The sequence below is a fragment of the Bos mutus genome, chromosome 5 (genome assembly GCF_027580195.1).
Source record: "Bos mutus isolate GX-2022 chromosome 5, NWIPB_WYAK_1.1, whole genome shotgun sequence".
Classification (NCBI taxonomy): domain Eukaryota; kingdom Metazoa; phylum Chordata; class Mammalia; order Artiodactyla; family Bovidae; genus Bos; species Bos mutus.
The window spans coordinates 23,998,548-24,012,168 of NC_091621.1; the positions used below are offsets into that span (position 1 = coordinate 23,998,548).

At 37.3% G+C, this 13,621-nt stretch overlaps 1 protein-coding gene across 6 annotated transcripts in view; it reads left to right on the forward strand.

Annotated features, from left to right (window-relative positions):
- The window catches only part of MSRB3 (methionine sulfoxide reductase B3), a 180,360-nt gene that overhangs the window by 60,710 nt on the left and 106,029 nt on the right, over positions 1–13,621 (forward strand). For all 6 annotated transcript variants that reach the window (XM_070370544.1, XM_005910352.3, XM_070370543.1 and 3 more), the window contains 2 exons: positions 2–110; positions 1,724–1,801. In XM_070370544.1, the coding sequence (XP_070226645.1) occupies positions 2–110; positions 1,724–1,801 (187 nt within the window). The remainder of the gene's footprint in view (position 1; positions 111–1,723; positions 1,802–13,621) is intronic.

Sequence of the window (13,621 nt, forward strand, 5' to 3'; positions counted from 1 at the left end):
GGGTCATGTAGGGATAAAAAGAACTGTAAGGTGGTCTTTTCCCAGCAGGAACTGAGGAAGCGGCTAACACCCCTGCAATACCATGTCACTCAGGAGAAAGGGACCGAAAGGTAAGGCAAGCTTACGAGCATGTCATTAGGCAAGAGCTAGTTTTCTTCATCGTCTGTACCCCTGCTCCAACCTTTGAATCCTCTCCCTTGCCATTTAATTCAAAGGATTCTGCACTTATTTGCTAAAGTCTACAAATTAGTATCCTTGAAAAGGTTGAAAATGGTATTGTTTAGATTAAGACTAAGTTTTATTTATTCTTTCCCCCATTTAATGAACACTCTATCTTTTGTAAAGTCACAAGGCTTTTGTTAAGGGCCTGTTTTTAGTTTACTACAAAATGTGTGGAAGTAATAGCGATTTAGGTACATTTTTTGGGAAGACATCACAGTAAGCAAAACCATGAGGGAATGGCACTTTGCCAGGATGCTGAAAATTTGAAGGTGGCCATTGTAAGTATAGATGTTTTGGCTGCAAAAAGAAGGTAGCATAATTTAGTTCCTTTCTACCCCACTCCAATTTCTTTTTGAAGCACATGTGGAGAAAGTATTTATTGGCTCATTTGTGGTTGGAATGTCAAAAATTTTCAATAACTGCCCTCACATGGCTTTGGTCCTTGGAAGTTCGCCCTAAGTCCTGAAAAAAGAGTTTGTTCACTTCCAAGACTGTTTTTGGTGAATAAAGTCTCTCTCAGCTGATTCCAGCTCAAAGGTAACTTGCCAGAGTCTGACCATTCTGTTGTCTAATTTATACCATGGAGCTTGGCATAAGGCCGTAACTTACCTCTGATCCAAATTTATTAATGATGTAACTTCTTGTTTTCATTCATGAACTGAAAGAGCTCTTTACCACACATGGGGTCTTTGTTAATAGGCAACACTCTCTTCCTGTCACAGTATATACTGTTTACTGACTTGACCAAATGTTGAATCTCTGACAAAGTCCACCCTCACCCCGCAAGGAGCTAGAGATGGACTCGGGTCTCGCCCGAGACGTCCACTCGTCCTGTTGTGTACATGACTAGCAAAATGATTTAATGCACACAAACAACTAGAGATTAGGTCATTCTTAAAAATTCTGTTTATAAAAAATTGGACCTCATAAAGAGGGTGAAAGGATAATAAAAACAAGCTGCAGAGCACATAGACTTTTTGTTGGGCTAGCACAGCTGATTTGTATTAGCTGAATGACCTCCTAGCCTTTAAGATTGTTAACTTAGAAAAATATTCCCTTAAAGCTGCAATATTCCTTTTCAAACCAGAAAACAAGACTCCTTCCACTTGAAGTGTTGAACCCTTCTGTATTTTCTGGTATACATTCTTGGACACTGTAGAGGAGCAGAAATCTCATGTAATAATGTTTTTCTCTGTGAATCTGAACTACAAGCTTTTTTTTTTAGTAGGAAAAAAAGTTTCTAAGCATTACATAACTAGACAGCTTGATTTTTTTTTAAATTTAACCTGTATTAGTTTGCAGTAGTTATATGCACATTTTATTATACAGATTTGAAATATATTAGTAATGTTCAGATTTCCATATGTTTGGTCTGTTCTCATTTTAAAACAAAAAGCCCTTGAAAGATTTATTAGAGAAATATATTTTAAGCAAATACGTTCTATAAGAAATAATGCTAACTTTGTTTAATTTTTTTTATTCTCTGTTTATTGTGTATCAGTGCCTTCGAAGGAGAATATACACATCACAAAGATCCTGGAATATACAAATGTGTTGTTTGTGGAACTCCGTTGTTTAAGTAAGTATATTAAAAACCTAAGGATGTGAGCAAATCACAGATGGTAACGAGCTTGATTTTGCCTGTTCACATTCGATCTTCCCATTCCTAAATTTTCTTATTTCTAATTTTTCTACTCCCTGCCCCCCCACCACAAAACAAAGTAATTATTGGCTTTCATAATAAATTACCAGTTTGGTAGAAATCAGTTTGGCTGATTTCTTGTTACTCGAATCTTTTAAAATACCTAGCATTAACCTGTTCATCTCAGTAACCAAGGTGCTTAGCAGAGCTATGAAAGAGATTTTGGTGAACATAAAAATGTCTATATTTATTTATTTTTCTATCACCAAGTGATGGCCCTAAATTTATTTATTGGACCGTATTGGAAGTTCTTTACATGCATCCTTCAGATTGAATATTATCCACCAACTGGATTATTCACACTTCTGCAGTAAAGGGCAATACCTTTATTGACAGTCAAGTGGGAATTATAACAAATATTTATACATATGTAAGTAAATTACATACTCTGAGTTTAAAGTTTTGCATTGATCGAAAATCTTTTATTTTAAAGATCCCAATAGATTACTATAAAACAGGCAGTACATAGATTTTTTTTTTTTAATGGAATAGTTAAGTCAGACATTGTATTCTAGAGATTATGGATGTTATCCAAGAAAGAAAACTCTTTATTAAAAATGTATTTATTTAGGAAGAAAAAAATCCTAGGAGCCCCATACTCCCCATGGAGATGCTGATTTAGGGAATAAAAAGAAACTTTAATTGCGAGTAAGTGTCATTTATTTAAAACAGAATTACAAATTTCTTAGGGGAAATGCACAAACAAGAATCTGATATGTGTAGCTTGTAAAACATACTTAATATCTCCTCGCAAATGTTTCCTTTTGAAAACACTAGCATTTACAGATTTTCCAGAAATAACAGGAAACAGTAGTTTCCTTAAAAAAAATTTTTTTGAGTTTAAAATCTTTCTTAACTTGCATAAACCTTATTGCACATTAGTATTGGTTGAGAATCTGTTCTGAATTCTTATGTATTTATTCATTCTGTTAAAAAAAACCAGCCCTTCAAATTGTCACCCATTTCCTCTCAGAAAACACACGTCTTTATATTTCAACACCTTTAGTTTGTGTCATAATAGTTGATATAACACTTAAGATAGTTGCCGAGACATGTTAAACTTGTTAATATCCCAAATGGTAAAAATTGGCCACATCTCCTTTGCTTTTGTTTAAGATTCTTCATTTCTTTCCTTATTATATGATGCAGTGAAGTAGTGGATCTAAGGAAAACTCACTGTTTTAAATAAGAAACAGAGCCACTGTAAATGAAGGATTTAAGCCATGTGACATCTTGAGTCACAAATAGTAAAAGCAAGACCTTTATTCAACCATAGGTACTGGTGGGGTTCAGGAGTTTCATATTTGATGTGATACTGACTCTAAAGGAAACTTTAGCATTCTTGTAAGGAAAGCTTTTAGTTTCTAAATTTTTATGGAATATAATTTAATATTTTTAGTCTGCATTACATGAAAAAAAAAAATGCTGAACTTGTCCCACTTGGTTTCTTGTCAGTTTTAGGGGGAACAATATCTCTCTTTGGCCTTCAGTATAGAATGCAGTAGTTCTTTGGTCTGGCGCTGCTTTCTTCATACTGGAAAACTTGTACCCTGGGTGTCCACAGGGCATGAACAGCTTTGAGGGAAGCAATTTTCTGATCCTCAGCCCTATGCAAGCATTTTCTTGAAACTGCTGTCTGTTACTGAGGGAGTCTGTAGTCTGCCACCTCGTCCTTCCAATCTCCTCTGTCATGGTTCCCCTTCTCCCACTTCACAAAGGATGGCATAGCTTCCACCCATCCCAATGCTTACTATGATTTATCATCACAGGGTAAAAATCTCTAAGGCATTGAGCAAAACGACAGTTCAGGAATGCATTACTTCTGGAAAGACCCTTGAAAGCAAGGCCAAAAAACCAAAAAAAAAAAAAAAACCAAAAATAAAACATTGAGAAGTATTGAACTGGTTAAAAAAAAAAAAGTATTGAAACAGTATTTCATCTTGGAGATACTCAGTCTGCCTGCCAGCTGTCTGTTATCTATCGCTCCATCTGTCTGTCTGTCTATCCATGTTCTACCAGTCATAAGTGAGATGTGTGTCATGAAAACATGTACGGACATATTTGTTCAAAATTTTTAGATGAAAGTCTTTGTGTATATATGTGTGTACAGGAAATAAATCCGATTTACTTGAGACAGTTTGCAATCAGGTTATACAGTAGTCTTCTCCATTCATTAACTGATCTAGATACATCACTCTACGGTTTTGACAAAAATATATTTTAAGAATATCTATATTCAGAACACCAGATAATTTATCTTTTTTCAATTATTTAACTTCTTGGTAAGAAATTTTAGCTATCACATTAAAATGTATGAGGAAGTGTGTATCAGTCAGCACCCAATCTGGATACAGAAGCCACACAATAATTTGAACAGGAAAGTCTAATACAGAGAATGACTACATGTGACAGAGAATGGTGGTGATGAGGGATTGGTAGGTAAGAAGCAAATAGAAATTCTGAAGAATGTAGAGACAGCAAATACAGGAAGTGACCATGACCCCTAGGGCTGAGACAGACCTCAAGGGAAAGCTTCCCCTGCAAACTGCCCCTGTTTCCAGGGGCTAATGGCCCAGGAGTCACTATGGGGCTACGATGGTGCAACTTTCTGGGAATCTGCCTCCTGGAATTTACTGGATACCTCCTTTCTGGGGTGCTGGGGAAAGCTCTTTGCAGGGAAGTGTCTCACTGGGGGCCCTCCACTCCAAAACTACCTGAGGGAGGTGCCAGGGCAGGCTGCTGGCCACCAGGCGCTGCTCATCCCCGTGCCCTGAAACCAGCACCTTGCTGCAGAGGAGATACTGGAGTCACAGGAGCCATCGCCAGAGAAGCAGCGTGGCTCAAAGTGTCGGCAACCAGAGAGGCTGTGTATACCAGGGAGTTGGGTGCTGGGGAAGCTGTCCCCATTGCTAGGGCCTGCAAATACGGGACACTCCATGCACCACGTGAGCCACATGCCAGGGAGGCAGCGGGCTCTGCAGGAGCCTGTTTGGAAAGCATACTGAAACCAAGAAGGAAAAACCTCCTTCTCCTGTATCCTTCTCCTGTGTCCTCTACTGACAAAGTTTAATATTGTGTTGGCTGACAAATAAAAAAAAATATTTAAAGGTCCCAGCTCCATTTTAGCAAAGCAGGTGAGGAAGATACATTTAGAGGTGAGAGGCAATGTATTGATAACTGGCACAGAGTCTCTGTTTTATTCAAAATTCTTTTAGGGATTCGTGAGCAAAAGTTTGAAAGCCACTCAGTAGTCTAGTGAATTAATGGCTTCACTGTCAGACCCCCTCTTGATATAGCTGGTTTCATACTTTGAACACAAAGTGTGGGAACAATTAACTTGGGTTAGTATGAGTGTGAATGAGAAAGTGTGTGGAGGTTTTGTTTGTTAGGAGGGAGTGAGGAGAGAAAATTCGGCAGAAAAGACTAAATAGAGGAACAATAGGACAAAAAACAGTGGGAGGAAAACAGATAAATAAAAGTAATAAGAAGGAAGTGCTGAGTTTAAAATCATTAGCAGTATGAAAAGGTTGTTTTTCCAACTGCCATTTCTGTTACCTTACTCACACTCATTTTGTGTGTGTATGTGCCCACATTCACATATATGTATAATTCTCTTCATTTACTTGACTGATATATATATGTATATATAAAATACTTCCTTACATAAAAGGCCATTCAAAACTTGTACTCTCCCCTAAGTACATTCCCTCTCAACAATATACTGCTTTTTTACTGCTTACCAAGTACAAGAACGTTATTCACAGGCTGCTTTATAAACCAACTGCGTAATTTATTCCATGGTTCACGTTTTCTTCACATTCACAAATTCTACCAAGCTAAGTTTATTTCTCATATAGTACTACTGACTTTCAGTTAGTAAATTAACTGACAGAAGTAAGAATGTTCTCTTCTCTGGCTATTTGAACTTCTAAATTTTCATAAAATGAATTTATTGCACATCAGATAAACCATAAAAGGCATTGGTGAAATAATTTAATTCAGAAAGTATTTTTGACATCTTGGATTTTGCTCACACTTTGCCAGGTATTGTGAAACAAAATAAATTTGTGAACACTTTTTTTCCTTAATGTATTTATAGTTTTGTTGGTGTGATATGATAAACAATAAATAATGACAAACTGTGGAGAAACAACATTAATCTGCACATACCTGTTTGAAGTGCTTTCGTGAGTAATAGGAGAGTATGTGACTGTATTCCAGTAGGGTCTGTTTTCATGCAGGAGATGAGAACACACCACCAGGCAGAGAACATCTGATAGAGAATGCCATACGAGGTAAGGAATTAGAGATAGGATCAAAACTGGGTTTTTCAAGGAAACAGTTCTGAGACTGGTGCAGAAGGAGTTGGGAGGTGAGTTATGTTGGGAGTAATGGTGAAATGTCTAGAGGGTTAAAAGGAGCAAATAAGGAAGCCTTGGGATCCCAGCGAAGCCTTTTAAGTTTCTGCTTGAAATTCTTTAAGCCTTGGCATCCTTTCCTCCAGAAGCCAAATCTGAGCCTTCCAGGGTGAACTCTGGTGTTCTTCATCTCTGCTCCCATAGCACCTTGTATGCATGCATTTCCTTCATTGCACTTTCTGCTTTGTTCTGTGCGTGAGTGCATGCTAAGTTGTTCAGTCGTGTCCGACTCTTTGCAACCCCGTGGACTGAAGTCCTCCAGGCTCCACTGTCCGTGGGATTCTCCAAGGCAAGAATCCTGGTGTGGGTTGCCATGCCCTCCTCCGGGGGATCTTCCTGACCCAGGGATTGAATCTGTGTCTCAGGTCTCTTGCATTGGCAGGCGGGTTCTCTACCACTAGCGCCACCTGGGAAGTCCCACTTTGTTTTGTAATTATCTGTTTATGTGCCTGTCTGCTCACTAGTAAGTAAACTCCACAGTTGCAAGGCCATGCCTTAGTCGTATTTATATCTCTGGTGGTTTAGTCGCTAAGTTGTGTCTGACTCTTGCGACCCTGTGGACTGTAGCCCGCCAGGCTTCTCTGTCCATGGGATTCTCCAGGCAAGAATACTGGAGGAGGTTGCCATTTCCTTTCCCAGAGGATCTTCCCAACCCAGGGATTAAACCTGGGTCTCCTGTGTTGCAGACAGATCTTTACCAACTGAACTACAAGGGAAGCGCTATTTATATCTATTTATATCTCTAGCCTCTGGCATAAAATAGCCACCAAATATTTGTTTGTTGATCAGAGGCATGTCTGAAGTTTGTGAGATAGACTGTGGAAAGACTTTGAATAAGACAAACGCATGATGAAAATGGGAATTAAGCCAGAACAGTTCACAAGATAGATTTCTGGAGCTGAAAAGAAAAGAAAACAGGGGTTTAGTAGCTTCAGTGGGAACGTTTTTCCTTGTCAGCTAATAAACCTCAATGTTAACCATATTAATCAGCTCCTAATAATTTTAAGGTTTTCAGGAGCCACATAAGACAGTTTTTATTTTCTACATGTTTACTAATAAGGCCTTGCACTGAATTAATAGCTCATTTTACACAGGTTCACTAATGATGAGGATAATAATAATAGTAAATAATAATCAAGAGTACATAGCACTTACTTCTTGCTTATTATGGTTCTAAGTGCTTTGTATTTAACTCAGTCTTCACAGCAAAACATTTTATAAATGAAGAAACTGAGAGGATAAGTATCTTGTGAAGAACATACAGATGGTGTACATGGATTCAAAACAGTAATACTCAAACTTTTAGGAAAGAACAAAGTTAATTATAGGAAAATGAATTTTAAAATTTTATTTTGATCACTCATATCTGATTAGTTTACTCGGCATGCTTGAACAAATGCAACACACATACATACACACACACCTCAATTCCTTGAAAAATCTGCCTTTGTCATAGTATTTAAGTTGAAAATTGAAGACTCTTCCAATCTGGGGAGGGCTGTTGTCTTGTTCAGTCGCTCAGTCGTGTCCAACTCTTTGCTGCTACGTGGACTGCAGCACGCCAGGCTTTCCTGTCCTTCACCATCTCCTGGAGTTTGCCCAAGCTCACATCCATTCAGTCTATGATGCCAACTCACCCTCTGTCGTCCTGTTCTCCTCCTGCCCTCAATCTTTTCCGGCATCAGGGAGGGCTGAATCAAAATAAGCAGATGCATCATGGCAGGCCATTAAGAAGAACTCAGCTTCAGGCTGGCGGCTATCCTCAGGGAAGTCCCTTGGAGTCTGAGCAGGAAGATGTAGCCAGTGTTTAGGAAGCCATCGGGCCATTTACCATCTGAGAAGTAGGGCAGCAGTTGGATTTCTGGGCTGGATTCTAGTTATTAAAACTGGAAAGTCATTTTATTTTCACTACTAACCCCCCGTTACAGTTTCTCAAGGAACTGTGTTCCAAATTTTTTTTATCACTTTTCTGTTTTAAATTCTGTCCCTATATTTCTGAGAAAATTGAGGCCACCTGACATGAGCTCTTTTAAATGTCTTTCCTTCTATCTTGAAATTTCTTTATATCTTCATTTTTATCAGACAATCAGAACAAGCACGGGCTGAAATCAATTGATGGGTTGAATTGAATACCAAGCCAGATGTGTGACCTCAAATTCATCACCTATAAAGTGGGGAAAATAAAACCAAACAGGTGTAAGAAAAATGCCAAGTATATGGCAAGTATTCAACAATGTTAAATTCAAGTGGCCTGACCGAGTTTGAGGAACATATCATACCATCACAACAGTCTAAGAAGCTCCTTCTAACATGAGAAAGTGCAGGCTTTACTAGAGAGCGTCTGTCTGTTAACAGTAGATGTTAGTGTGGTGAGTCACTGCTCCAGCTATGTTGCTGTTTCAGATGGGACTCTGCGGCAAAACTGTTCACACATGCTGCATTTCACATGCGCCTCCTGTGCAATCTTATTCCAGGCTACTAGAAGATTTAAGCCTTTTTTCAGCTCTCTAAGAACATAAGCCATTTCACTGAAGAAATTCCAGTTCAGTACCACACACAATTTATTCAACTATTCTATTCCATTTATTATTACTAAAGGAGACTTTCAACATAAGTTTTCCCTCTTCTGATAGAGTGGTGTGTGTGTGTGTGTGTGTGTGTGTGTGTGTTGGGAGCACAGAGGGGGAGGAGATAGGGGAAGAATGAAGGAGTTTTTCATCCTTACTTTCTATTCAAATTCCATTCTTCCAATTCTTTTCCTATCCATATGATATCTACTCATAAACCATTCCAGTCACTATGGAATTCTACCAGGAAGAGTAGCATGAATTTAACTTCAAGCTTTCTTTTTATGGAACTCTAGCTGGAAATTGTTCATAATTCTAGCAAATGTTTCTTAACCTTTAACAAAGTACATTTAACTTGAATTTAAAAGACCTGAATTGCCCTTCACCTCATTCTAAATCCTTTAACAAAGTAAGCTCTCCAGTATGGTGAAACCATTATGAAATGAACTAGATTTCTGAGTAGTGACTTAAACTTTTGTTATATCTAAATAACTCATATATTATTTTGAAGAGAATACCAAATTGACTTCTCTCATCCCATTGATCCTTTCTGTCTTGTCCATACATACAATGATATACAGGGAAAGCATCTGTAATGTAGAGAATTACTGTTCTGTCTTCAAATCACCTGAAAGCTCAGGGCAAGACCACAGCTAGAATGAAAGAAAAGTACTTCATGGAATTACTGGCAAAGATAGGGAGAGAAAAATATTGTTAGTTTTTCTGACTAATTAAACCTGATTCATTAAACCATCAAAAGAAAAGCATAAATAGTAAAATCATAAAAGCATAGCATAACATAAAGAACAACTCCAGTTTGAGAAACTTGAAAACTAGAGTAAGGCATGATTCAAAGTCTGACAATATGCAAAGATAATTGTAACTGCATTTCTCTAATTAAAAACTACATAGACACATGTAGAAAAATTGAAGTGATAATTACACATAAAATCTTTGGATAGTTGACATTGGGTACAGCACTGTCTGTGTATCTTGGAATGGGGAAAAATGGGGAAAGGTAATCTTGCCTTCTATTTCCTTAACTAAATCCTAGTTGTTTAATTTTTCCAATGTAGACAGAAATAGATTAGTTTTTTCTTAGTGAATTAGAATGCATAATAAATTGGGAAACATAATAGGCAAAACTTTTAAAACTATAATTCATGTAAATGTATCCTAATTATATGAAAATACATCAGAAAATTAATGAACATCTGTTATTCCCATTCACAGACTTTGAAATTATTTGAAGACAGTTTATAATGTACAAGTTTTAGCCAGTACTTCTGAGGCAGTCCACAAAGCTGCTCTTCTTATAAATGAATAATACTTTTTTCAAAACATGGTCATCAGTTCAATGAGAATTGCATAAATTTTCACTCAGATACATGTCTTCAGTGTGTCTTATACATGGATAAGTGACCCACCACATAATATTATCAAAGAAAAGTGCAGAAGCTATCCAGAGTACCAAGCGGAAATAAAGTTTTATGAAGTTCCAGCATGGACTTAACTGCATAACCGTGAGCAAGTTACTTAAACATTCCACCTCATTTTTCTCATCTGTAAAATGGTAAGAATAACATTAGCCCTTTCTAACTGAGAGTACTTCTGTACCAAATGAAATAAACACATAAACATGCTATAAAAGATATAAAGAACAACTCATCCGGCTTGCAAAAAGGCAAACAACCTGATAAAAGAATAGACATTTTTCCAAATAAGATATACAGATGACCAACAGGCACTTGAAAAGATGCTCAATATCAGCAGTCAGTAGAGAAATGCAAATCAAAACTGCAATGAGGTATCACCTCATACCTGTCAGACTGGCCATCATCAAAGTCTACAAATAATAAATGCTGGAGAGGGTGTGGAGAAAAGGGCACCCTCCTACACTGCTGGTGAAGGCACTGTGGGAAACAGTATGGAGGTTCCCCAAAAAACTAAAAATAGTTACCATATGATCCTGCAATCCTGCTCCTGGGCATATATCCAGACAAAACTATAATTAGAAAAGATGCATGAACCCCAGTGTTCATAACAGCACTGTTTACAATAGCCAAGACATAGAAACAACCTAAATGTCCATAGACAGATGAACAGATAAAGATGTGGCACATATATACAATGGAATATTAGTTAGCCATAAAAAGAATGACATGCCATATGCAGCAACATGGAGGACCTAGAGATTATTAAGTGAAATAAGTCAGAGAAAGATGAATATCATATGATATCACTTACATGTAGAATCTAAGAAAAAGATACAAATGAACTTATTTACAAAGCAGAAATAGACTCACAGACCCAGAAAGCAAAGAAATTCATGTTTACCAAAGGGGATAGTGATGGGGAGAGGTAAATTAGGAGTTTGGGATTAACATATACATACTATTATATATAAACTAGATAAACCGTAAGGACCCATGAGGAACTATAGTCCTAATAACCTATAATGAAAAAGATTCTGAAGAACAAACATATGTACATATATGTATAACTGATACACTTTGCCATATATCTGAAACTAACACAACATTGTAAAATAACTATACTTCAATTTAGAAAATAGTTAAGGGACTTCGCTGGTGGTCCAGTGGTTAGGACTCCCCATGCTGCCAATGCAGCGTGTGCAGATTCAATTCCTGCTTGGGGAACTAAGATCCCACATGCTGTGCAGCGAGGTCAAAAGGTTTTTTTTTTTTCAATTTTTAGATACTTTAAAAAGATATAAAGATATACATATAAATAAGGTTTGTGAAGACTGCAGCTTTAAAATTTTACATGGTAAAATATAAGTAGCATACAAATCTAAAATTAAGTCAGTTTCTATCCAATAATTTAATGTGGATTCTAAATTCCCCAAATAATGGAACTTAGATGAAGTAACTGAGAGTTTTAATACATTAGTTACTTACAAGTCTGTCCCTAACAAATCTAGAAACCTCTAGAGAGAAGAGGTCATGATGTAGGACTTTTGCAGCTAACATCTGCACCCTGTGCAGGGGTATGAAAGTGAAAGTCGCTCAGTAGTGTCTGACTCTTTTCAACCCCATGGACTATACAGTCCATTAAATTCTCCAGGCCAGAATACTGGAATGGGTAGCCTTTCCCTTCTCCAGAGATCTTCTCAACCCAGGGATTGACTCCAGGTCTCCTGCACTGCAGGTGGATTCTTTACCAACTGAGCTAAGATGCTACATAGCCTGGCTACTTAAATTATTTATTAAATAAATGGCTTTAGTTCCAGTAAATCAAGAGTAACAGCAGAGTTAAATGATTCAAGTTGATACTGGAATGGTAGAAGTATAAATAAAAACGTGGAGTCTCTAAATTGTTACCCCCTGCCGCACTTTTCAAGCTAACATCTAGAGACCTCTCAGGGAACTTAATTTTAGTGGATGCTTCTTTCAACAGTAGCACTGCTTGCAACTGCAAAGATGCACCTATTCCAACTAAGGCAGAGATGGACATGGCTGGGACCTTTTACAAGGAACACTGAAAAGAGCAGAAAGTGAAAATAGACCAGGTCAGCTACCAAAAGTGATATCAAATGTAGTCAAACATGTTTACTAAATATAAGAAGGATTAAAAACAACTGAACTAAATAGTGACGCAAAACACTAGAAAAATTACAGTAGGAACAACAAAATAAACTGGGATAAAATGCTCACTTCTTTCCTCAAAGGCGTTTGCCAGTTCTAGGCAATGGGAGAAAGGTAAAGATTCCAGATGTTTAGAAGCAGAAATGCCAGGAGACTAGGATTTCTTAGCCTTAGTACTATTGATGTTTGGGCTGGATAATATCTGGTCATAGGGGGCTGCCCTATACATTTTTGGATGTTTAGGCCATCCTTATTCTCTACCCACCAGATAGCTGTAGCTCTTGTCCCTCTTTTTCTCCCACCCCCTCCCCACCATCATGACAAATATAATCCCAAGAATTGTCAAATACCCTGGGGTGGGGGTGGGCAGCCAAAATTACCAACAGTTGAGAACAGCTGGTCCAAACAATCTACAAAATGATAAACCCTGATTGGTAGGGCTTGCTGATTCTTGTGGTGCAGATACTTCCACCTTAGGCTATTTCAAGTTACAACTCTCATATTACTGAATGTGGAGTTGACAAGAGATGTGTAGTAACATCATTATACAGTATTTTTATAATACAAATACACAGATGTAAATAGCATAGAACAATAGTTAAATTTAGTTGAAAATTTAGAAGAGGTGAATTTTGAATATGTATTATCTTTGTTTATAATTTAATTCTAAATTTATATAATTGGTTTTTAATATTGTTTATGTTCAGCAACTATATCCCAAAGTTTTAAAAATTATAACAATAGTCTTTTTTGAGCTTTAGCACACCAGTATAATGGGGACAAATCAAAGGTAGACCAAATTTATCAAAAACTGCAACCCAACCCCAACTGAGTTCAGTCCCTGATTAGATTAAGTTAATCTTTCCCCCTTCCCCACCCCATTCCAGCTGCCTATCAGAGAATAGGATAAACCCTCTGTAGAAGATTACATCATCATCATTCAGAGTCCAATTTTTCATACACAATGTCTGGCATTCATCAAAAATTGCCAGGCATACCAAAGTAAAGGACCAAGGGAAATAAACTGACAGAAGAAACAGGTCTGTAAATGGCTCAGATATCCAGATAGTCAAGTCATCAGGCACAGATTTAAAATAACTGTGA